The sequence below is a fragment of the Ochlerotatus camptorhynchus genome, unplaced genomic scaffold, assembly GCF_037179485.1.
Source record: "Ochlerotatus camptorhynchus isolate MF236.1 unplaced genomic scaffold, CSIRO-AGI_Acam_v1.1 ptg000046l, whole genome shotgun sequence".
NCBI classification, from domain to species: Eukaryota; Metazoa; Arthropoda; class Insecta; order Diptera; family Culicidae; genus Ochlerotatus; species Ochlerotatus camptorhynchus.
The window spans coordinates 44,691-71,814 of record NW_027040537.1 but is presented as its reverse complement, the minus strand read 5'-3'; the positions used below and the strand labels follow the sequence as shown (position 1 = coordinate 71,814).

Sequence of the window (27,124 nt, the reverse complement as noted above, 5' to 3'; positions counted from 1 at the left end):
CATTTGGTTAGAAACAGACTTCGCACAAGCCATTTGAAGTTTACATGTAAATTACTATGGGAATTCTCAACTTTTTGTTCATTGTCTTCTAGTCTTTTTCCATATTGAGCTGCGAAACCGTCCGATAACCAATCTTATAGAAAATTTTCTCAGCTACAACTTTGCTGAAGATCGTTTCTCTGTAAAACAAGCTAGGAAAAAGTTATTAATTATTTAAGAGATTGAAAAATTTATGACATGATCAAGCAGCTGCTCTGTAGGCAACACTGTATTTTGCAGTGTGACATAGTAGCCATGATTGTTGTTTCCTATTCAACGCCCCAGAAACACCAATGTTGCCTGCTGAGCAGTTGATTGAGCATGATCATAATCAAGGAATCAAAAATATCATCAAATGACAAAATGACAAGCGATCAACGAACCGAATAATAACGCTATGTCAGAAGTGCAAAGCAATAATGATATAATCTTCTTCCTTCTTTTTTATGACAAGCAGCTCGTGCGACACAACTCACTCGGGACGGTAGAAGGAAACGAGCAAATTGTTGGCAAGCTGCTTCACGAAGTAAAGCCGAACATGATACACGTGTGTTAACGGGAATTTCTTTGTTATGTCTTTTCTCGATTCATATCAAGCTATGTCCTCATCCGTGTATATTGCAACAAAGCAGGCAAGCAATATATCATTATCCTTCTACCACTCGGATCGAGCCATGTTACAGAGCGAGTTTGTCATGGTAGTCGTAGCAACCATTTTGTCTGTATCGTTGGTTCCTTTATTGGATGTTTATGTTTGGATTCGCTGATCATAATACATCAGCGCATTGAACCATTGATAACTTTCGATCCTTGCATTTAATCAAAAAGTGGTCTTTAGCAAAGTTGTAGCTGGGAAAATTTTCTACAATCACAGTTGAAAGCTTTTGAAGCAGACAGATATGGTGAATTATTAGATAGACATGAACAAAAATCTTGGTTTTACCATAGTAATTCCCATACAAACTTCCATCTCAGTTTCTCACCTAATGGGTTCAAATTTTGAGAGGTTAGTCAGGATCCGATTTGGCATCGTTTAAGTATTGTGGAGCGTAAATTTCAAATTTTGCATCACTCTAATATACAGGTTCCACTTTTGCTCAGAAGAGGCGTTGCCGTTACTGTCTCCTGATTTTTGGTAGAGCTTCCAGTCTTCTTGATTTGTAGTCTTCAGTAAAATGCTAACTTTTGTATCTAAAAGGTATTCCAGTATCCTACAACTTTGCTGCAGACTTCATTTAGATCAGATGAGCCGTTTTCGTGCTATGATTTATTAAATAAAATATTGAATGTGCCATTTTGAAATATTGGGATTTGAATCCAATGGCCATTTCGTAGTTTTCGGAGCGAACAATTCGACGTTGACAATTTGATGTTCATGGTGGTGCTAACCGAGATAGATAAAGAGCTGCAATTGATGAATCTACGCGAAACTGCACCAGTGCATGCGACACCTAGGTTTGAAATCCAATACCACAAAAGTGATGATGTATTAAAAAATATTCCATACGATTTGACAGGTAGCAAAACGTCATTATCATTTTCTCATCATTTCCATCTGCTGGTCGACCGTAACGTAAATTCATCTATAGCATGAATTCCCAGAAATGACAGATCCTGCTGTGTGCTTATGGGATACATTCATTTTTTTTTTCAAAAATAATAAAATGTCACTAGACACTATTGAGTTTGAGAGCCACTATTAATGTATGGAGATAGAGTTGGTTGGAAATGCTAACATGAAGCTTTAGTGTTACTGCTTTCTCTCTGAGATGATCACGTTGGTCATGACGAGAGGAGCAACACAATAGTTGGGTAAAGAAGAACTGCATTATAACACACCATCGACTGGAAATGCTCTCGCAAAACGTGGGGCTTTAGGTAGTGATGAAAACGTCGCTAGAACTATTCCACAGCCGCAGTCAGTTTATGAGCAACAAGAGGGACGCACAGTCCGCATCGTGCTCTCTTGCCGTGCGGATCTATTTGCTTTTTGCTGAAGGAAGTGTTACTACTACCTAAAGCTACAACAAATTTAAACAGCACTTTTCAGTGCTCAACCTGTAAAAAAAATTTCTACCTTGTTCAACTCTTATTCCTCTTCGATCCTTGTTTGGACCCTACCCGAGGTAATCCTTCTTGGATATCGATTTGGAAAATTCCTCTTCGATCCTTCAGATTCTTATAGTAATCTGCTTGGAAGTCGATTTGGATAAAAAATTTACTGCCGCCATGGCGCCTAAACGCAAAAGAAAGGGGAAAACTCTTGACCCCCCTTCTGAAGAAATTAATTTGAGTAATCAATTTGATTTGCTCACGGATGATGAGAATGATCCATCATCCAAGAAAAATTTTAGTAAGCTTTCCCGGCTTAATGCCAAGAAGGAAAAGATTCCCCCTATTGTGATAACCACTACCGATTTCCATGCTCTTCGCATGGAACTTTTGAATTTCGTGAAAGTTAAGTTTTCACTACAAATTGGACGTCGGGGTGAATGCCGTGTATTGGCTGAAACCTTGGACGGATTTAAATGTCTTCTCAAGTATCTTACTGAGAAGAAGCACAAATTTTTTACTTACGACACCAAAACTGAACGTGTGTTCAAGGTTGTCATGAAAGGACTGCCCAGTGGTGAATCCCTGGATCAGATCAAAGATGAACTGGCAAAATTACTTGGAGTTGTGCCACTCCAAGTAATCAAAATGAAAATGAAATCCCGTCCTGGCGATTCGCGCAACGGGATTTCTAATGATTTTTATTTAGTTCACTTCAAGTCTAGTGAACTAAACAACCTTAAGGCCTTAGAAAAAGCTAGCCTTATGCTCCATGTTCGAGTGAAGTGGGAACACTTCAGGAAGACTGGAGGAAATTTCCAAAACCTCACCCAGTGCCGTAAGTGCCAGGGATGGGGTCACGGAACTAAAAATTGCTACATGCCAACTAAATGCATGAATTGTGGTGATTCCTCTCACGCAAAGGACGACTGTCCTGTGAAGGAAGATCCTAAGAAATTTAAATGTTCAAATTGTGGTGAAAACCACAAATCCAATTTTTGGGAATGTAAGACTCGCAAAGCGATCCTACAATCTCGTTCTAACCGTCAGGTAGGAAACGCTCCACGTTTCCGACCAGGTACAAATTCCTCTGCTGTTAACAACGGTCAGCGAGGAACAAATTCTACATTCGTACCCGTAGGTACAAATATCTCCCCTGCTTCAAATGTTTCATCTGTACCTAGTCCCCTCGCTGCTAACAATGTTCAGCGAGTTAATGGAGCTACCTATGCTGCTATTGCAGCGGGTAGAAATCAAAATACTAACCAACGTTCTAACGGAAATTTTGACTTAGGAAGCATTACTGCCCCCAAAATGGAATTTTTACAGAATTCATTAATTGACATGATTTCTGATATGCTTAAATCTAACTCCATGTTTGATGCTATTCAAACTGGAGTAAAATTTGCAAATAATATTGTCATGACTTTAAAATTCAGTAATGGATTTTAAAGCATTAAATATTGTAAATTGGAATGCTCGATCTCTTAAAGATAATGAAGACGAGCTATTTAACTTTTTAAGAGTTCATAACGTGCATATTGCCGTTATAACTGAAACGTTCCTTAAACCTGCCCATAAGGTTAAGAAGGACGCAAATTACTTGATTTATAGAAATGATCGTCTTGATGGACCCTGTGGTGGCGTTGCCATCATTATTCATAGACGAATCAAACATAAAATTCTTTCTTCATTTGAAACCAAAGTTTTTGAAACTTTGGGAGTTTCTGTTGAAACAAAATTTGGACAACTTACGTTTATGCCTATTTGCCATTCCAATGCGTAGGCCAGCAAAAGAATTTTCTCAAGGGTGACCTCCAGAAACTTACCCGTCATAGGTCTAAATTCTTCATTATTGGTGATTTTAATGCAAAACACCGCTCATGGAATAATGCGCAAAGCAATTCCAATGGTAATATTCTGTTTGATGATTGTTCTGCAGGTTATTACACTATTCAATATCCAAACAGCCCAACATGCTTTTCTTCTACAAAAAATCCCTCCACTATTGATTTGGTCTTAACTGATTCATGTCAACTTTGTAGCCAATTGGTTACCCATGCTGACTTCGGTTCTGATCACCTTCCAGTAACTTTTGAAATATCCCAAGAAATAATTTGTAATCCCAACAGCTCTACTTTCAATTACCATAGAGCTGATTGGGAGCAGTATCGAACATTTATGGAATATAACTTCGATCCAAACATTCCTTTGCAAACCAAAGATGAAATTAATTATGCTCTTGAATCTCTGACTACTTCTATAGTTGAAGCAAGAGCTGCCTCAGTACCAAAATGCGAGGTTAAATTCGATTCAATTATAATAGACGATGATCTTCAGCTCTTGATCCGTCTTAAAAATGTCCGTAGGAGACAATATCAAAGAACACGCGATCCTGCCATGAAAGTTATCTGGCGGGATTTGCAAAAACAAATTAAAAAGCGATTCTCTGCCCTGAGGAACAAAACTTTTGAAAATAATATTTCTAAATTAGACCCGAGTTCCAAACCCTTTTGGAAACTCACAAAAATTTTGAAAAAACCTCAAAAGCCTATTCCAGCGCTAAAAGAAGGTGGTAAAATTTTGATCACAAATTTGGAAAAAGCTCAGAAACTTGCTAAGCAATTCGAGAGTTCCCATAATTTCAGTTTGGGTCTTACTAGTCCTATTGAGAATCAGGTTGCTCGGGATTTTCTGAATATTTTCTCTCGGGAAAATATTTTTGATGATTCCTGGGGGACTGATTTGGACGAAGTAAGGTCTATAACTAAAAATTTTCAAAATATGAAAGCTCCAGGTGATGATGGAATTTTCTATATCCTCATCAAAAAACTCCCAGAGAGTACCTTGTCTTTCTTGGTAAAATTATTTAACAGATGTTTCCATTTGGCATACTTTCCTGATAAATGGAAAAATGCAAAAGTTGTTCCAATTTTGAAGCCGGATAAAAATCCAGCTGAAGCTTCTAGCTACCGCCCAATAAGTTTGCTTTCTTCAATAAGTAAACTTTTTGAAAAGATAATTTTGAATAGAATGATGCTTCACATCAATACGAACTCAATTTTTGCAGATGAGCAGTTTGGATTTCGCCATGGGCATTCAACTACTCATCAACTCTTAAGAGTTACCAATTTAATTCGTTCAAACAAATCGGAAGGCCACTCAACTGGAGTTGCTCTTCTAGACATAGAAAAAGCATTCGACAGTGTTTGGCATGAAGGTTTGATTGCTAAATTGAAAAAGTTTAATTTTCCACTTTATATTATGAAATTAGTTCAAAATTATTTAACTGACAGAACTCTGCAGGTAAATTATCAAAATTCCAAATCTAATCGACTACCTGTTAGAGCAGGAGTTCCTCAGGGTAGCATTCTTGGGCCTATATTGTATAACATTTTCACTTCGGACCTCCCTGATTTGCCTCAGGGTTGCCACAAATCTTTGTTCGCTGATGACACAGGCATTTCCGCTAAAGGAAGAAGTCTTCGTGTTATTTGCAGCAGACTTCAGAAAAGTTTAGATATTTTCTCTTCTTATTTACAAAAATGGAAGATTTCTCCCAACGCTTCCAAAACTCAACTTATAATATTTCCACATAAGCCTAGAGCTTCGTTTTTGAAACCTAGTAGTAGTCACATAGTCACTATGAACGGAGTTCCTATTTCCTGGTCAAACCAAGTGAAATATCTTGGATTAATACTTGACCAAAAATTAACTTTTAAAGATCACATTGAGGGCATTCAAGCCAAATGTAACAAATATATAAAATGTTTGTATCCTCTTATAAACAGGAAATCCAAACTTTGCCTGACGAATAAACTTCTAATATTTAAACAAGTTTTTAGACCGGCCATGCTTTACGCTGTACCAATATGGTCTAGTTGCTGCACTACCAGGAAAAAAGCACTTCAAAGGATTCAGAACAAAATTCTGAAAATGATTTTGAAGTTGCCTCCCTGGTACAGTACAACCGAAGTACATAGAATCTCGAATGTTGAGACTTTAGCACAAATGTCCAACAAAATAATTAATAATTTCAGGCAAAAATCGTCGCAATCCTCAATTGCAACGATTAATTCCCTTTATACTTAGATAAGATTTAGTTTTAGTTTTTAGTTTTAAGATATCAATTGTTATACTGACATGCAGGTTAAAAAACCTGTTTAAAATACTGAATTGCCAAGACATGAACAATGTAAAAACACTTAGATATATATCATAACAATTAAGGCTGGTACGTTACTGCAGTAACTGGAGCACCTAGGTTAAAATGAAATGTAATTTATTTTGAATTTGGAACAAATAAAGAGTTAAAAAAAAAAAAAAAAAAGAGGGACGCACATTTTTGCCTGTGGACTTGGAGACATACTTCAAGTCCCCGCGTACATCGTACGGGCTAGGCAAAAATGTGCGTCTATCTTGTAAACTGTCGCTTTAATGGCCCTTCGCTCATTTTCAACTTCTATTCAATTTTCATACTGCCGTACTCTAACGGAACTATCCACCTACCCTCTTCTAAAGATCATTCTCTAGCTAATAAATCATCACACTAAAGCTTCATGTTAGCATTTCCAACCAACTCTGAAAATCGTTAACTTCGCGTATGAAGTAACATAAAAAACACTTTGAGTGTATGGAGATAACCAATATGATTTACGATATGACTCGTTTAATACTGAAGTACACTATCAAATAATTAGACGAACGGATTAAGCGTTAATTTTCCTTCAGATGTCAGATGCATACACTTAGTTCCGTTAATTGTTAACAGACGCTGTGCGGTCAAAACATGTATGGTACCTATATATATGCTGTTTTATTAACATCCGGAGTCCCTCCTTTCTTACATATTCTACGACTTGCCAACCTCCGCCTCTGGATGGGAAATCTAATTGCATAAATAAGGGTTTCAAAATTTTTTCAGGGCTAGATACTACATTTTGTAGTCTGTGAAAGGGAAATCACATTTCGTGTGGCATCAATATACATGGCATTTTTGGGGATTGCCCTCTTGAGAGAAAATTTTAGCTCTTAGATTTGAATTCGTTAGCTCTCTTGGGACTGGTAACTGGGACTCTGTGGAAAATGCCCTGATGATATGATTCATTGGAACATTATTCAGATTTCCCTAACCTGACAGCACTTTTCGCAGACATCCAAACTGTTTTCAAATTTCAATTCAATGAATTACATTTTAGGTAAACTGTTTTATTTTTAATTTTGACATTTCAATGTGCAGTTATGCCAAGTAATGCCGCGGATACACTTGTATGACAAACTATGAGCATGGGTATTATTTGTATAACAATTATGAGCACTATACAAAAACTATACAAGTGTGACCATGGATGACCATGAGTTTTATCATACCAATAAGGTTCATGCTCATAGTTTGCCATTCAAGTGTATTCGCGGTTTAAGGATAGTGAAATTACTTCACTTTTCGAAAGGCATCTAGTTCGAAGATCTACATATCATGCTGAACAATGCATTACGTCCTAAGTAATAGCTTCTTTTATCGATCTGTGTGCCTAAAAGAGCTGGGAATGTCATGGCCATGAGGATGCAAAGAGAAAGTCGATGAATAGAATCTGTCAATGTTGCTTAGGACCTAATGAAATGCTCAGCTTGATATGTATCTTCGGCCTAATTACCGTCGAATGGTAGTTAGTCCAAAGACACATATCAAGCTCATGACCTTCGGATTAAAGGGCCTAATGACCCAGCATCCAGTTTAATATACCCTTCATAGAAATACGCTTATTCTTACTAATAGATTATGTTTTTAGATTTCGACCTTTTGCCCTTTTTTATGTTTTTCACACAAATGCCAAAAACCAGTGACGTTGACAAATTGACGACAATTGCTGATGTAGCAAAAAAGAACAACACGTGTAGCAATCCTAAACAAATTCGATACACACATGTAGCGTGAATTGTGAATGGAAATGCGCTCAAGCCAAACAAGGTACCTTCCTTCACCTTTGTAGGATCATTTTACACCCCAAAACGACGGCAAAATCCAGGTGGGATCAACCTGTCCTCATTCTGAATCCCTTCTTTTCTCCCCTGGCACAATTTCCCACATTAGGCACTTGGCCCCAAACTGTTATCCTAACGTTTATGTCTGTGTTGTGTAATGTAACTTTTCCTCCTTTAACATTATTTTCTATATTTTACTTTCATCCAAACGGTTTCCGTAGGCGCCTGTTATGCGGAGTTTGGCGTCCGAGTGCCACACACGTCCGGTTCGGCGTACATGTACTCCTACGTCTCGGTGGGAGAGTTTGTGGCGTTCGTTATCGGATGGAACATGATATTAGAATATTTAATTGGTAAGTCGATTGTCTCTGTAATTTAGGTTTTCTTCGTTCAATAGCATCCTGGTGGTGGTTGGGCAAACTTGTCTGATTTCATGTTCAGCACAAGCTATTTTCGAACGTTGTTGTCAGAGCTTGGAATTCCCAGCATGAAAAAAAAACACGAATAAAAATTAATAACAAGTTCATAAAACCCGGGCTCGGTGAAAGCTTCATCGGCAAAATGATCACGGAGAAAAGGGCAAAGAGCACATTACGGATTTTGTTTTCGCTGTTTCACAAACCGGATACCGGATCCCTTTTTCCGCTTCTGTTGCTTTCGGCGAAATGGAAGCAGCTTGTTGCTTTCAAGTGATAGCCAAGTCGAGTCGAGATGAGTTCAAGCTCAAGTAAAATAACGAAAACAATACGCCAGAATATGAACCCTGCGCGCAAGATAATGCAAACTAAAAAGGAAAATCCTTTCCACAGCAGACCTAATCAATTAATCTGGGCGCTGGCTGGTTGGGTTGCGTGGCGTGGGTGTAGGTACATCGTCGACAACGGTTGAGTGTTTGTTGTTTGCCATTTTATGGAACAGGTGGTTGGGTCGTTTCAATGCTGTAGATTTCGAAACCGATATCCGCAAGCAAGTTATTTTTTGCAATGCCTTCTGTACTAAAGAGATTTTCAGACACAGTCTGGTTCACTCCTTAAGTATGGAAGCTTACAGTCGTTGGGGAGTAGGGGAATTCAGTGATGTTTGCTGACCCGTTGATGCTGGGATAAAAGGAACATGGAGTGGTAGATGGTTGCTCTTTGAAATCGATTTGAATATCGAGGGTGGCGATCTTTTGGATGTACACATTTCGATGGCTTTGTTCCCTCAGCGCGTTGAACCGTTTCAAAGTCAGCTGCTAACGTTAATTCCAATTGAATTTTCAGTTAATTAAGTCCATTTTAAAATAGATAGATTAATGCTAGTATTTTCCGGATCAAATTTCAAAAAGTTCGCACCGTTAAGCCACACTCTATGTTTCCACTGAAGGTGCATCCTAGTGAATCTTCAGTGAAAACACGGAATGTGGTACAAAGGAGCACATTTTTTAAAGTTTGTTCGTGACAATACTAGCATTAATCTAAGAAAGATTAATTGAAAATTTAATTGGACTGGGTTCATTCCTAGAACCAGTACTGAGCATTTAAAAAAAACTACAAGGGGCAGCCCTATGAGGTTGTACGCAATGGTGACGTAGGACTACGTGGTCATATATAAAAAATGTTATTTGTTAATTGCAGCAGGAGCTTACGTTTTGTGTAGGGATAGGAATTTGAGCGGGGTTCTCTCTGCTTATACTCTTTAGTATGACGCGTTTGACATAGATGGCCCACAGCAACTCACGAAGAGCTACTGATTCCGATCAATAGCGGTGCGGCTTCAGCCTCCTTCTATCGATACTCATGTGGGTTGCAGCTTGCTGCTTGCAGGGAGCCTTTCGTTGAGTACTGGAGAACATCACCACTCACCACGCGGTGATTGAATGAACACCTTTTGGTGAGACCAGATGGAATTCAACTTTAAAATCTGTGTTAGGGAAATCGCTTTTCGCTGGCCATTGGTGATAATTTTAATTATCAAAGCAACAGTTATACATTTGCGCAATTTTCAATTGTGAAATTTAAAAAAAAATGATAATGTCTGATGCTTAGCAATATATCTGATCAATTGGTGATAAAATCATTGAAATTGGTCCAGGGGCAGCTGAGTTATTAACGTTCAAAATCTTTCATAATTTTGTTACATGTTCCATTTTCGGTTTCCACAAAGTGTACCCCCATATAGAAATCACAGACGTACGTCGTACGTCAAAATCTTTGCCTAATTTACGTCAAAATCATAACTAATTTTACACGTGACGGAATCCATCATTGATATTAAGGATGAGACGCAAACACACATGTCATGTAAAATTAAATGCTTCGAGACTGAACATTTCGTTACTCGACAAAAAGTACGTTTGATTGAGCTGAATTTTGCATCTATTGTGACTCAAATTCATGTCGAAATTGACGCTCGTATATGTCAGTCTCAGAGCACCTAAATTTACATGAATTGTAATTAGTGTGTAACTTTGCAGACTAAAAACACTTAAGGCCGGCGCACAATAGATACGTTTTCAGGTTTTTTAACAGTTAGCTAATGCATTATTTTTCAAAAAACCCGTAAACGTATGCATTGTGCGCCGGCCTTTAAGCTGGGCTTAGACAGGGCAAGTCAATTGATCAAGTAAGTTGAATTCAACTGACTTGAACGCGAATTGAACGTGTAAACCATACCATTCAACTGACTTGATCAACTCACTTGAATTGAAAAAAGTTGAACCAGGCTCAACTTTTCAAGTCAATTGAATTCAACTGAGTTGATCATTTGACTTGCCTAGTCTAAACCCAGCTTTAGAGTTTTTGCGAATCTCGGCATTTTTGCCGAAATCCGCACAGGCCAGTGCTTGGCAAACAAATTGTTGCCGTTAATCTCAGTTTGAAAAAAAAAAAAAATGACAGCTTGTGTGGTTTACCGAAAATCTGGGCTCAAGCAAAAACTGATTCGTCTGCACTGTAAAACTTAAATCACGGCATAAAATGTAAGCAATCACATAAATCAGCGTTCATCATCATAAATCACAAATCACATGTAAACAATCACTGTACACAACAGACACAACACAGTTTTTCACGAGGCTTCCAAGCACTGAAATATTTACTAGCGTTATGAAAAGAGCGGATGAAAGCTGAATCTCGGTAATAAAGCGTTGCTGAAATGAAATCACGGCATATCACATTATGGAGCTCAGCGAATCATTGTTTTCGTTTGCGCTCAGCATCAGTGTTGCCGAATTTCGAAAAAAAAAAATGAAACAAGCCGAGATTTCAGTGTGTAGTGGTGCTGAATCTCGGCTAAAATGGATTTTTTGCTGAATTTTCAGTTAATTATGTCGATGCCGTGTTTGCTCGGTAATATGTTTTGCCGAGTTCGAGAATATTTTTTAAGCGTGCAAGATAAATTGGCATGTCCAACCAATTCATAAAAGCGTTAAGTATTTCGTACACACTTAGATTTTTTGCCGAGATGGGCACCACCGAGCAGCTCGGCAATCTATTTTGCTGGATCTCAGTGAAAACTTTGCCGAGATTCAGTTAACAAACGGGAATTTTGCCGAGATCTCGGCTAACAAACATAAATTTTGCTGAGATCGCAGTAAAAATAAAATGTCAAGCCCGCTCGGTGGTGCCAATCTCGGCAAAAAATCGAAGTGTGTAGACTTTCCGAATACTTGTAAATTAGTGAATATTATCAGATTAGGTTGACATTGACAAGGTTGAACACGAAATAATCTGGACACGAAAATCTTGTTGGGGTTTAAAAAAGCGCTTTATTTATCATAGTTCAATGTAACAGCTACACCCAACCGGTGGATGTAAGATTCGCTTACAATTATGTGGGATTCATCATCAGAGGATGTAAGTGGAGGCCGCATGAACCGAGGATGCGATATACTTAGCTACGGTCCAATGCAATAAAATTGGAGACCGAAAAATGTAGAGTGTATTAGTGAGGTAAATTAATTATGTCGAAAAAAAATAGGAAAAAGGTTGCCGACTGGACTCGAACAACGAACGTTGCGATAACGGGTTCTGTCCAAATACCGAGCAGCACCAGGTTTGCGGTACTTGGTTGGATAATTGCAGGACTGAGAATCATGAAATAATTTGGCATCCTCCGGGTGGGAGGCTGAGCTGGTTGTAAGATCAAACGAGTTTTGGTTGACGGCTGGATTTCGAGAGTACTCGGTGAAGGGGGTTGTCTCGCCAAGGAGGTTGTTGGTTCGGAGTGGTATAGCCGGAGTTAAGCTTCTTCTTCTGCTGTTGATGGATTGCGAACCGGGGAGTGGTTAGGGGATTTGCGAGGCGTTGTCGCTGATATTCGGAATCTATGGGTCAGTGAATGGGACGGCGGTCATGGACCAGAGACAGAGGGGATAAGCATTTAAGCCAGATACCCTTTGGAGTGCAATGAGTTTGGATTGGCTAACTTGACCCCAGGGGTGGATGCTAGTCCTGTCCTCGATTAGTTCTTTCAGACGTTGGAATTAACCTCACCGTGTAAAATTTTGAAACCATCATCACACTCATAGTTCTTCTATTCTCCACGAGTGCCAACTTTGATTTGTCAATAGGCCTTTTTAATAGAAACTAAACGATCGATTCAACCTCTGGTTGTGAATAGAAGAACGTCAAAAAGAGTGTTGTGAGCATACATTTTTGCCTTGAGACATAGGAAGCGGAACACTTTTTTACTTTTCCTGATAAATTGATTCATCTGAGATGCTGCAAAACTTAATCTACAGTTGAAAAATTTAATTCTGTAACGTTTTTGAAAAGATCCTGCTGGTGTTCAGGAATATTTTTGTTGAAAAAAATGGAAAATTAGAAAAGTGCCTTAGTGGTTATGATCTTCCGGATTTCTTGTGTGTGAATAGTTAAGGTGCAAATCAGTTCAGATTTGTGGAAAATCGTACAATACGACAATTACCGATGGAAATTGGCAAGATTTTGAATGAAAAATGCTGTTATTTGCGTTGGGGAAAATACTTATTCTGATGTAAACAAACGGTTTGGTTGACGTTTCTTCTCGAACTCGCGTGGCGCACTCTATGTTGGTGGTGCATTAAAAAGGCGTATTGCGTAGCTGCTTCATTTTCACTGCTTCACTTTTAAAATTTTAAACTCACTGCGCAAAGATCGCCTGTTCAAAGTGCGCCATTTTAAACTTAGGAGAAATTGACATCAGAACCATTTACCCAGAATCTGGGTAGATCCCCGCATCGGAGTAAAACCAATTTACTCATTTTTTGACCACTCCATACAGCTTTCAAAAATGAGTGCGATCAACCCAGTCACTGAGTAGCTCACAAATAGAGTGTGTACTTTTCTTCGTACACGACCCACACTCTTAAAAAAAATTTCACGTCAGATTTACGTGAAATATCACGTAGCTGATTTGTATTTAGAAAATCTCATGTCCACTAAAAATGTTGGTGAAATTTACCGTATTTTCACGTAAACAGATTTAGTGTATTGGTGTTTGTGTGTTTGGAAATTAAATATTTACGTAAAACGAGATTTACGTGATTTTAAGGTACGCAAAAAAAAAATCAATATGGCGTCACCGAGCGTGGTGGCAGACACAAACGTTTTGGTGGAAGAACTCCTCAAAGATTCAAAATTCCTCAGCGCTTGCTGCAAATGTTGGACGGTAATTAGATTCTTTACATTAATAGTTTTATAATTTCAGACGGTAACATCAGCATTTTGAGTCTGCAAACAGGTGTTAATATTTTGTCAGAAATAAAAAAAAAAACTTATACACGTTTCTACCTTATTATCAATTAGTCAATATTTTACAAATTTATGAGTAGATATAAGTATTAATTTGAGCACGTGAAATTTATATCTTCCCGATAAAATTGCATAATATTGACTGCTTCTATATATACTACCCATTATTCTCATTAAAAATTCACGTACAAATTACATGAAAAGCATTTTGAACAAAACGGAATGTCACGTAAATGTTACCAGATGTCCAGTAAATAGTTTTCACCCCGATTTAACGTAAGCAGTACGTGGAAATCAGGTCTTATTTACCTGACTAATCACGTAGATAATTGAAGCTGAATTTTGATCGGCTACGTGCAATTCCGGTAAAAGTTACGTGAAAAATAGGGTGGACGAAAACCACCTATGTTTTCACGTCAATCGGACGTGAAGATTTTTCATCATATTTTGCACTTCTTTGGCTTTTGCAGTTCCACTCTTTTTCTTCAGTATGTACTTCAAAATTGACCAGTATTCTTCAATTGGCCTTTGTTCCGGAGTATTGGCGGCCGGATTCATCTCCTTGGGAACCAATGTGACGCCATTTTCGCTGTACCACTGTAAAGGCAGTAGTCGATTCCGTAAGCATTCCTCCTGGTTAATTTGCTGGTTCATGGTCCCAGAAGTAATGAAAGTTTCGCTTTTCAACCCACAACTGCAGATTGCTTTTCTGGGGAATTTCGACATCTTTTTGATTTTACATTCTTCCGGGGCACTCTTCCAGTCAACCGACGTATACAATTCCTGTTTAAAAATTTGATCGAAATCTGCCAGGTGCGGATAGACCGACAACAGATCCTGACAACCAATGCCTAAACTGTGATTCTATACACTCTTGATTCAGTGAAATTTTGAATAATTTTGCTCTAAAAATGCCTTAATGGCAGCGTTTAAAGGTGTGCGGATTTTTTCGTGTTCAACATTTAGATGCAACAAATGTTCCCCGGATTAAGTCGTTTTTCAGCAACGCAAGCGTTTGATCATTTTTTCTTTGATTTATCTCGCTTGCAATCTGCCATCTGTCGAATAATAAATGTCGCATCAACAAGGAGCATTAGCAAAATCCCTGGATGGCAGACAACTCGGACCGAACCGACCGTCAACATAGCATTTCTCTTTTGTTGTTGTCTGCTGCATGAGACCCTTCGTCAGCCCCTCCCGTACTATCCAATCGGATGGGACTTAAGACATTGCACACCCGCGTGGTAGGTACCTTCCACCCACGTTTTCTACGGGCGCTTTCGGTAATAGAGCCGCATCGCCTCTCGTGCAATAGACGTAGCGTGAGAAAAGCAAAGGAAAATTATTTATTTTCTGATTCCTCTGATAGCAATAACAAAACGATGAAAAACGAAATGAAAAACTCGGCGCTGGTGCTGAACTGGTCGACGACGACGCTGTACTCTAGGGAACCCTCTCTTCTGGTGGTGCCGGTTGAATGGACAACAGAGTGACAAGACTAAATTACACAGAGGAAATATTATTTTTAGTACTTGAAGTAGATATTTCTCTATGATTTGACTTTTTTCCACGTCGGACGGACGCAGTTCAACAATGGTGAGCCAAACCTCGAAAAGGACATTCGCAACTTTTCTCCATTTGTTGATTGTGACTTTTTGACTGGACACAGTTTCGGGCTCCATTGTTTTGTCTCTGAGCGAAAAGAACTGCGACCCCTGCTTCGTTAGTTTTGAACTCGTGCTTGTCGGACGAATATGTGGTCCGGAAGTGCATTAAATTGGAGTGAAAAGGGATACGATACCGAGTTCAATTATGAACACGTGCTTTGAATGTGTGGACTCCGGCGATGGTGGAAGTCTGTTTGTTCTGAATGTTTTGATTGGGAAAATTGTATTGTTTGGATCATTGAATCTGTTGTTAACGATGCGTTTTGTTGAGTTGCATTTTATTTCCCGGAGGAAACGCTTGGTGAGGTTTTTTGGAAATTTTCTATCTACAATTTTCTAGGTCAACTTTTGTTCCAGCGTTCTGACTTTGATGATCTGATTAAGGTAGTTGAATTACGCGAAATTCACTCAAGACAGGAAAACTGTTACTCAGTTGACAGTGCACCATCCCTCATCTTCATTCTTCACTGCCCCCCGAGGGAAAATTGAAACCAAATCTCCCAAACTCCCAGAGCCACCGCGATGTATTTGGGGGACTCGTCACCAACTCTGCCTATCTGTACTTATTTGATTTACATGGTTGAATAACTCACCTATAAATAGCATTTTATGTTCGCAACTTTTGGCCCTGAAATCGAGATTGTCTTTCAATAATGGTTCGGGGTACTAAATAAGCAAAAACAACTTTACCTTCCCAGCTTCCGATCGATATCAGTGGTGGTGGTACTCGAATGGGAAACCCGACCGATTTATGGAGATTTTGCCTCTTCGGAGTGGTTGGAATTTTGGGATGAGAAAAAAGTTTGCCCTTCGCATGAATGGGGGAAGTACATGAATATTAATTTCAATCGCGGTCTTATCCAAAGTTTTTCCGCACAGGTGGGTAGATAGGGGATTGCGAGGGTTGGAATTTATGTGATTTAAAGTTTGTGTTTTTTTGGCAACACCACCACCGGTAGAAAGTGTGTAGTTAAAGGCAAAAGGATTATACATTATTCATGGGGTTTCAACTCAAATTGCCACCCTCGGCACTCAACCGGCAGTAGACGTACTAAAAATTAATTTCTCTTTCAACAGGTACGAGCGCATGTGCCTGTGCACTGAGTGCAAGCTTCGATTCACTGTCCGGAGGATCCATCAGCAGGAGCATAGCTTCCGCAGTGGGGACCATATTCGGTATGTATGGCAACCGGTTCAGGTTGCAGTTTTCATTAAAGCTACAACTTCACTCATATTTTTAATACTTTCTTCTGTAAGACTTTATTTACTACTGAGATGGGCTTCTGATGAAAAGCAGCGGCCAGTGGAAGAAAATCTTTCATCAGAAATCTTATGCATCGGGATCCTTGTGTTCTAAAATATTTTTATTTAAAAAATATGTTTTTTTCAATAAGTGCTGCACAATGGGAACAGTTTTGATCTGAGTCGAAGTTTCCAGGTTACTTCCATTGCATTTCTCTTACAAATTCCTTACATTTAATTTCCATTACTATATGTGCTTCCTAATCCTATATAGTTAGTATATAAATTACTTACCGGATCATTTTGAGTAATGTTCGATAGACAGGCTTTTGGTAGAAGCCTTTATGATCATTGTGAACGGAATTACAGTAACCCCTCCAAATATGCGGTGGGTGGCGCCATCCACCCACCGTTGTTTCTCAGCTATCCTTCAACGAATTACGCTGGATTTTTTGTATGTGATTAGGGTCAACCATAAACTAGTTTTCTACCGAAAATCAGCTCAATTGGTTGAAGGACAGGCGAGAAATAGTGGTGGGTGGACAGTACCACCCACCGCATATATGGAGAAGCTACTGTAATGTTAAATTTGGTCTTAAACTAACTTCTCTGGGGTCATGCAGCGATATTGTAGGAAATATGTTGCTGAAAAGTTCACTAGGAAATGCTTCTCGTATACATATTCTGTTTTCAGCAACAACAATTCATGCGATAATTTCACTCAAAACACTATTATGAATGTATTCAAAGGAATCCTTAGACTTTCAGCTTCAATCTGATAATGTTTTTATGGCTAAGCAAATGGAAAGGTTGCCGAAGAAAAAGAGGCTGCCGACAATAGTCACACTCACCTGAGAAGTTTGGAGCGTTGTAAAAGTGTATTAATACAGTTTTGGACATTTCTGTCGATTGAAATTGGTAAAGCAGCAGGCAGCAGCTGAATGTAAACAAACAAACACGGCAAATGTATGCATTAGAGAAAAACCCATAGCCCAACTACCATTTCAGCCTTATAAGCCAATTTTTCCAGCGTTGTGCTGTAAAGTAGCTGAAAAAAGCTGCAGATACAGCTACAAGCAGAAGCTAGCAAAATAGTTTTGGAGAGCGTTTACTCAACTTTTTCACAATAATTGCTGAATAACATAAACATCAAAAGTGCTTTTTCAACAACTAAATAACCTAAACAATCAGCTAATAAACTGTGTTAGCGCTACTTTGGATGCTAGTTTACAGTCAACTAGGTTTCCCAACTAACAATTTTCGCAATGTAAACGCTTTACTCATTTCATTTATACAGCCTTAAGCTGTATATTACGAACTTAGTCAGCTACTTATGGCTGTTGTGACGGTTGTGAAAAGCTCTTATTGCAAATCTATTTACACTTCTATACAGCTGTTATCCTGCTATTTAGTTGTGTGTGAACTTGAAAGGCGCTTACTCAACCTTTACCCAATTATCCAATAATCGCTACACAGCTTTCTCTTGACGTCAGGTAAAAAATTGTTCACGCTTATTTTTTTTTTTTTTTCAGGAAATTATCATGTTTACTTTACTGCGAAATTTGTGCAGTTTGACAGCTTTTACTTCGCTCATTTACAAAACTGAACTAACTAGTTGAGAAAAGTGATTTATGTGCAGTACAATAAAGCCACTACTCAGCGATCTTGTTGTAGAAAGTCATATAGATGTGTTTACGTCAGTTCAAAGTGTTGGCGTAGCGAAGTTGGTAGTATCAACGTTCACCAATGCGTTCGTTTTGAGTTCGATTCCGGGTTCCGGTACAGTGTGAATAATTTGGTGGTCTTGCTTTATAACTAATTTCGATTAATTTTATTCGCAGTAAAGTTAACATGGTAAATTCATCCAACAAAAAAATAAGCGTAAACAGTATTTAACCTGGCGTCAAGAGAAAGCTGTGTAGTGATTATTGGATAATCGGGTAAAGGTTGAGTAAGCGGCTTTCAAGTTCACACACAACTAAACAGCAGGATAACAGCTGTATAGAAGCGTAAATAGATATGCAATAAGAGCTTGTCTCAACAGTCACAACCAGAGCTTAAAATTATTGACTGCCTAGGCTGAGTGTGAAAGCACTGCACTATTCAATCCATTGCTCTGTGCAGACCGTACAAACGGTAAACGACGAGGCAATGAAAGAGTAGCCGGCGCCGGTGGTGTAGTGGTAAGCATGACTGCTTTCTAACACCCCGATGGGTCTGGGTTCAATCCCAGCCGAGGTCGGTGGGATTTTTCTGAGGCATAAAAATCTCTGGTCACGTCTTCCTTAGGAAAGGAAGTAAAGCCGTTGGTCCCGGCCCATGTGTGTTGAATGGGTGCGATATCCTACGCAGGTGAGGAAGCTGCCTTCCTGCACATTCGATTGCCGTCAATGGATTCCTACTTTAAGAAAGCTTGAAAACCTCAAGAATTGTCTGATTGTTTCGGTAAAATTTAAATTTGAGTTTTTTTTTTTCAAACGACTAATAACTTTCTAAAGAAATGGTTCCAAAATCTAACAGATTTCGATACAAATCGTAGAAAATTCGAAAGAGATTTCACAAACATTTCAAGGGGAATTTGCAGAGGGATTTGAATGAAAACTCCACAGGATTACCACAGAAAATAAGTAGGGATTTTCACGACAATTGTGGAGGGGAAATACAAAGGAATTTCTAAAAAAAATCTTATCAAGAATTCCATGAAAAATTTCGCAGGAATTCTTATGGAAATTCCACAGGAATTTCAATGACTTTTCAACAGCAGAATTTCGAAGAATTTTTAAAGGAGAAATTCCTCGGAATCTGGAAAAGAATGGCTTAACTATGAGGCGTATTGCTCAGGAAGTTTTCAACTTTTTATTTATTTACTGCTAAATAAATTGAATAAATGTTGAATTTTCCAATATCTGGATCATGTTAAATTTCACAGAAATGCCTATGGAAAATTCACAGCAATTTCAATTGGAACCCAACTAAAAGTTTCGATAAAATTTCAGCAGAAATTGGTAAGAGAATTCCTCAGGAATTCCGTGGAGAATTTCTCAGGATTTCCGCGGATTATTGCTCAATTATACCGAAGGGAATCACTAATTATTTCAAAAAAAGAGATTTCACAAACATTTCAAGGGGAATTTGCAAAGAGATTTGAATGAAAACTCCACAGGATTACCAAAGAAAATAAGTAGGGATTTTCACGAAAATTATGGAGGGAAAATACAAAGGAATTTCTAAGAAAATCTTATCAAGAATTCCATGAAAACTTTCGCAGGAATTTTTATGGAAAGTTCCAAAGAAATCTTGATGAGAAGCCCACACCAACTTCAAGGAGAATTTTACTAGAATTTAATTGAAAAATAGTTGAGAGCTTTGAAGAGGTATCACCTTAATTAAAAAAAAAAATCCTAATTAATCCAAAGACATTTGTTGACGCATTTCAAAGGAGAATGTCATATGGAACTCAAAGGAGCAACCGGCAGAACTTTCAAAGGACTGTGTATCATTTGATTTACGAGAACAATTCTGCAAGGATTATGAACGAAATTAAATAGTAATTCCAAAAGGGAACTATCACACGAATTGAAAATAAATTTTCTCATAACCTCAACGGTTACATGCTCGTGATACAGCTCTTTTCCTCTCCACGGCACCCGAACCTTTAGTGAAGGAAGTGCATCATCACCCTGCTTTAGTTATCGTGATCGAACATAATATTGTCCATGGTTTCATCAGCACTCCAAACGCTGTGTCATAGGACTTCCGTAGAGCTGACCATCGCAGTATTGTCCATGTGCTGTCTAACCTAGATTGGGAGCATATTTTAGATCCTGTAAACGTCAACATTGCTGCACAAACCTTTTCTCACGTTTTGCCATACGTCATTGACAGGCACGTTTCGAAAAAGATCATCCATATCGACTGTCGCGTCCCGTTGATTACGAAAAATCTTCGCTCGTTGAAAAGAACTAAGAAGGCTGCTCTCAGAAGATTTACTTAATTCCGCACACTGCCGCTGAAATGCCACTATGTCAGACACAACCACGAGTATAAGCGGTTAAGTCGTCATCATCATCCCCATCATGAAGATCAATGGGAGCGGTGGTAGGAGGGAGCGTAGGAATCTCTCGTTCAAAAATCGAAATGGATGATTTTTCAATTAATCTCATAGTTGAAAAATAGACCTCACTGCATCCTGGGACTCCTGGGGTGCAATGTGGGATGGTTGCCGTATAACATTTAATGTTGGTAGACTGTGTACTGGCGAACTGAAGCCGTTGTGTCACGAGTGATTGGTGATGGAAAGTGGACGCAGGCCTTGTTTTCTCTGCTGAGATCCCTCTAGTTGGAACAGCTAGAGTGTGTTGGTCGGGGATTTCGAGCGGTACACCGACCTCTAGAAAACTTTTAAGGGCTTGATTAAAGTAAAAAACGCGGCTACTGTAGAATGTCGGGAATGTCGACAGGAAAATGCGAAACGCGTCATCACCGGTTAACGAAGACAAGAAGTACTAAGACTCAGACAGTTGGATATTCAGCATCACGCGGAAAGTTTGCCCGGATTCGGTGTCGGTTCAAACCAACGTTCGTGATCAACGTGATGTCAAGGATTTCTTTACAACATATCGGGTGAGATCATTCCTTTATTTTTTTCTTAACTTTCATTCCATTATTATATGAAACATTAAATGTTGTGGACAGGACGGTCCACCCGATTGAGGTGAAATCGATGGAGAGAGTGGAAATGCCAACTCCCTGTCTTTAACATTTCGTGAAAAGAGGATGGGCTGTTCTCCCACTCATTGGGATATCCTCAATGTGCGACTTACCTTGTGAAGAGCTGGTCCGAAAGTGGGTGGAGAGTTGCCCGTGTGTGTTTATGAAGCGTTGCCATAGAGATCTCTGTTTACCAGCATTGAACTGTTGCTCTTACAACGGGGGGCTGCACACACGGCTTGCTGACTCGTTAAGCGTCGAGTTTACACTAGCGCTAATATATGCCTCTCAAGGAGTATTCAACGGCGGCTAAAATCACACCCGAAATCCTTCTGGAACTTTGTTAATGAACAACGAAGGGAAGTTAGCTTACCCTCTTCCATGATTTTTAATGGTGAAACTGCTGGCAATCAACAAGACACTTGCAACCTGTTCTCAGCCAAATTTGCTAGTGTGTTTGAACACGAGCAACTCTCCGTTAATCTGATTACTTCCACGGCCAGTAATGTTCCTTTGGGCAACCAAACGCTAAGCGTTGTCGACGCTACTACAGATATGATTTCTAGAGCAGCATCTAAACTAAAGACTTCAGCTAAGGCTGGACCCGATGGTGTTCCGTCGATTATTCTTATAAAGGACATCACTTATTTTTTAGATCCACTGCGCCGCATATTCCAGCTCTATCTCAGCGGCATCTTTCTGTCTTGCTGGAAGACTGCGGATAAACGCGATGTAAACAACTACCGGGGAATCACATCGCTGAGTGCTGTATCAAAACTGTTTGAATTGGTTGTCATAGAGTCCCTAAATGGGCATTGCAAGCAATATCTAAGTATAGATCAACACGGATTGATAACTGGGTGTTCCAAAAATAAGGAACCTGCTGTGCCTAACATCACAGACAGTTTGATTGCTCGGACCCAAACGGACGTTATTTACACAGACCTTACGGCAGCCTTCGATAAGCTGAACCACGAAATTGCGATCGCATGGCTTGATAGGCTAGGGATCGGTGGAAATATTTTGAGATGGTTTCGTTCATACCTCACGGAGCGCCAAGTGACAGTAAATTTGGGTACTTGTCGCTCAGCAAGCTTTTGCGGAAAGTCCGGTATACCTCAGGGATCATTGGTATTTCTCCTTTACTTCGACGACGTTCACCATGCTATCACAGGGCCACGATTATCGTTTGCAGACGATCTGAAAGTTTTGCTGCGCATCCTCTCGCTCGACGACTGCCGTTCTGTCCAAAATCAGATTGACTTCTTTGCTGACTGGTGTAGTCTAAACCGACTGGTGATCAACCCAGCTATGTGCATAATCATTACTTTCTCACGCAAGAAACAACCGATTATTTTCAACTACAAACTACTAAGCACGCTATCGAACGGGTGCATTGCGTGAAAGACTTAGGCGTTTTTTTTCTAGACTCAAAGCTGACATACTCACACCATATAACTCTTGACTTTGTCTTCAAGATTACTAAGAACCTCACAGACATTTACTGCTTGAAATCGCTCTATTGCTCTGTCGTACGATCTACGTTGGAATACTGCTCTGCAGTCTGGAGCCCAAACTACAATAATGGAGCCGAGCGAATTGAATCTGTGCAACGATGTTTTCTTCGCTTAGCGCTCGTAAGCTGCCTTGGAGATACCCACTTCGTCTTCCAAGCTACGAGAATCGCTGCAAATTGATCAATGTCGAGCCCTTGCGTATCCGAAGAGATGTTTTCAGAGCCCTAACCGTCGCCGATACTCTGAAAGGAAGAATCGACTGCGAAGCAATTCTTCAACAAGTGAACATTAATGTTCAACCTCGATCACTACGCAACAGTCTTATGTTAAGACTTCCACTTCTTCGGACTAATTATAGCTTAGGGAGTGCTATTCAGGCATGGGAAATCATTTACATTCATTTCATACATTCATTTACATTCATTTACCTCTAACTTTTTTCATCAACAGCATTCTGCAAAATGATGTATAGAGCTTTTGTAGGTTTTGTTATTAGCTACAACTTTTGTTCATAACTCAAATCTGTATCTCTTATGCATCACGAACTAGAGCGGGCAGAACTTGTTACTGTTTTTTAGTGAATGTAAAATACATTAACTGAAAAAACAGTAGTGGCTTCTGTTCGCTCTGGTTCGTCATGCATAAGAGATACGGATTTGAGTTTTTAACAAAAGTGTTAGTTAATAACAAAACCTACAAAAGCTCTATACATCATTTTGCAGAATGCTGTTGATGAAAAAAGTTAGAGGCAAATGAATGTAAATGAAAGCACGAAATGAATGCAAATGATTTTCCATGCCTGGTTCTATTTACGGCTTGCAGCGAGTGTTGAACCGAGTAGCGTCAATGTTCGATGTCCACTTGACACGGAATATGCTTCGCCAAAGATTCTCTACCTTTTTTGCTGTCCGAAGGCGCTTGAAACCCAACAGCTTAGTGTAAAATTTTGGAATTATAAATATGTAGTATATGTAGTCTGTATAATCTGTAATTTTTAACAACACATCATTGGGACTATTTCAAGTCTGTTGATGCAAACATAACAAATAAACAAATAAACAAATAAACTGTCAATTTCACAAGAATTCTACGACCAATTTCACTGGAATTTCTACAAACTTTCTTAACAATTCCTTAATAAATCTCACAGGAATATTTTACATGGATTTCGATATGATTGATCAGGAATTCAATGAGGAGCTCTTCAGAAATTCCGAGAGATTTTCGGGGGGAATTGCCCAGGAATTTTCAAAATAGAGCATCACTCAACCTTTCTAGATTAGATGCTTCCAACGACCAACCAATCATATAATTACCAAAAACGGATCGTACGGTACGACATGTTTAAATCCTCGATTTAAACAGGCCCGATGTTTTCTGAATAATCTTGCCCCTTAAATGCTGCACAGTCGGCCTGGCCGTTTTGGTATGTGCGACGCATCTTCGATGTGAAACATATACATATCAAATAGGCATTAAAATGATGGAGGTGTATCAGTCATTTTCCAGGATGCTTTCAAGAACTGGCTGTGTTGGTGTTAGATTAGATTAGATTAGGTTAAAATCACTCAGGAATTTGCAAACAAGAATTCCACAAATATTTCAAAGGAGAGCTACATATGTCACGGGAATATGTAATATAATTCAACAGGTGTTTTGGATTAACTTTCACAGGAGCTTCAAATGGAAAAGAACGTGATTTCTGAAGATAATTCTCCAGGCATTCCATGGTAAATTCAAAACGCAAATAGCAATTCCGAACGTAATTTTATAGGCATAAATTCAACAGGGATTCCAAATGAAAATCTACGGAAATTCTCCGGGATATCTACTTCAAGTTTAAGCATTTATCGAGAATTCTCTCTGCTTAAACAATATCGTACTTTATGATGCGCGTAACAGAAAACCCGAACAGATCAAAGCGAAGAGTAAACCTATTTACAAATTCAAATACTCATTAGGTCTGTTCCCGTACTTGCTTCTTTGCTTTTGCTGTAAGTTGCTGTAGTTTTCTGTAAGTTGTTGTACGAAAATAATATGGTGCAACAAGTACGGGAACATGCTTTTGCTTTTTGCTGTACACGGCGAATGAGAACGACCCAAATTTGAGTTTTGTTCACTCATAATCGCCAAAAGTGCAGGAACTCAGCGATGAGTAAATTTGCCTCATGTTTTCCCAGGATTTTCCAGGGAAAAATTCCCGAATTTGAGGAAAAGTAAAAATTGAATTCACTCAGTCTATTGGTACTACTCCGAGACTGAATAAAATTTTCGTCAATTTCCTCATTTTCCGGCAGATTTTTTAGGTTTTCCACAGGAAACCATGAGACAAATTTTACTCATCGCCGAGTTCCTGCACTTTTGGCGATTATGAGTGAACTAAACTCAAATTTGGGTCGTTCTCATTCGCCGTGTACAGAATCTTACAGAAAAGCAAGTAAAGGAACAGACCTATTCTCTCTTGTAGATACGAATTATCTTTTTTAATCAAGGGGTGCGTCAATTGTAGTTTAACTTTTAATCATAAATTTTATTGTTATTCTAATTCCTACAACATGGTAAATTGAAAATGCAAATAGCAATTCCGAGCGTAATTTTGTAGGCCTAAATTCAACAGGAATTCCAAATGAAAATCTACGGAGATTTTTAGGGAAATCTGAGTGGAATCCTGCTAGACATCGACTTCAAATTAAAGAATGTATCGGGAATGTTGAGGGTAATTCCACAAGAATCTCTAGTAAATTCCTCAATAATTCCGATAGAAATTTCGCAATATTTCTGAAAACAACTGAACTGATTTTCTGAACAAAACTAGTTTATGGTTGACACTAATCACCTACAACCAATCAGCGTAATTGGTTGAAGAATAGCCAAGAAACAGTGGTGGGTGGCTGGTATCACCCACCGCACAAATAGAGGGGTTACTGTATTTTCTTCTTATAAAGATGCTCAAAGCTCAATCGCATCGATTTTGATAGACTCAACTTTGCAAACGATGCCCGCCTCTTAGCGCCCAAAGCCCCTTAATTCAGGATCCTTTTTCACCCCCATTGTGCAGCATATCCGTTCCCACTTATGACCGACCGCTCGAAGTTTCTCTCAACTTAACACATTTACGATTTCAATCATTATTCCGTCTTTTCTCGTTCTTTTTCTTTCATTTTCTTGCTCGCATTTCCTCTTCCAATTTGTTGAATTTTTATTATCTGGTCGTCTCCTTGGACACGGCGTCGCCACGCTGATGTCTGGGACTGCTGAAACCGCACCAAATCCCATTACATGGCTGCCGAAAATACCTTCACCGACCCAAAAATAAAATAAAATACCAATGAATGAAAATGGAAAAAAATGGAAACTGCAGGCCGGCCGCCGGATTTCATCGCATTTGGCATCACGCTGGTGATGACTTGTGTGCTGGCACTGGGAGCCAGCAAATCGGTGCTCTTCAACAACGTCCTCAACACGGTGAACTTGGCCTCGTGGGTATTCGTCCTGACGGCTGGGATGTTCTACGTCGACACCGCCACGTGGACCGAACATGAAGGCTTCCTACCATACGGCTGGAGTGGGGTAAGTGTTTCGGATGGATGCGAGTAGAGGGATGGCAGGGTGGTACAGTTGGTAGTAAGCAGAGCACCACGTGACAGTTTGTTGCAATTATATGGTCGCACCTCCCGCCATCCGGTCACTCGAGAAGCACTGGCAGAGTCCAGCAGCGCGGAAGCACAGATTAATCAAATTTATTGATTTTATGTTATACGGTTTGTTGCTTATTTTTTCGTGCCTTGCTCTGCTCTGCTCGTCAGCTTGCCACCGCACCACCTGGTAGTAGGTATGTAGTTTGTTCCGTTTTGCTTTTGTCCTGTAGATCGATTCAGATAAGGGTAAACACAAATCGAACATAATGGTAGTAGATTTAATTATTTGTTAAGCTCCCTATCGGAATTGGGTGTAAATTTTCTCGTGCTTCCGACCGGGTTGACGTCACTTCATGCTTTCTCGCTTTGTTTGCAGGTGTTTACGGGGGCAGCCACCTGTTTCTACGCCTTCATCGGGTTCGATATAATTGCCACAACGGGCGAGGAAGCACACAACCCCCAGAAGAGCATTCCGAAGGCGATCGTTGGCTCGCTGGTGATTGTGCTGTTCGTATATGTGACCAGTAGCTTTATCCTAACGCTGACAGGTGGGTACGAGTGGG

At 39.3% G+C, this 27,124-nt stretch overlaps 1 protein-coding gene across 2 annotated transcripts in view; it reads left to right on the top strand.

The window, feature by feature from the left end:
• LOC135716674 (cationic amino acid transporter 2) overlaps positions 1 to 27,124 on the top strand; it is a 169,609-nt gene that overhangs the window by 139,096 nt on the left and 3,389 nt on the right. For both annotated transcript variants that reach the window (XM_065239003.1, XM_065239004.1), the window contains 4 exons: positions 8,295 to 8,426; positions 16,532 to 16,630; positions 26,285 to 26,493; positions 26,938 to 27,109. In XM_065239003.1, the coding sequence (XP_065095075.1) occupies positions 8,295 to 8,426; positions 16,532 to 16,630; positions 26,285 to 26,493; positions 26,938 to 27,109 (612 nt within the window). The remainder of the gene's footprint in view (positions 1 to 8,294; positions 8,427 to 16,531; positions 16,631 to 26,284; positions 26,494 to 26,937; positions 27,110 to 27,124) is intronic.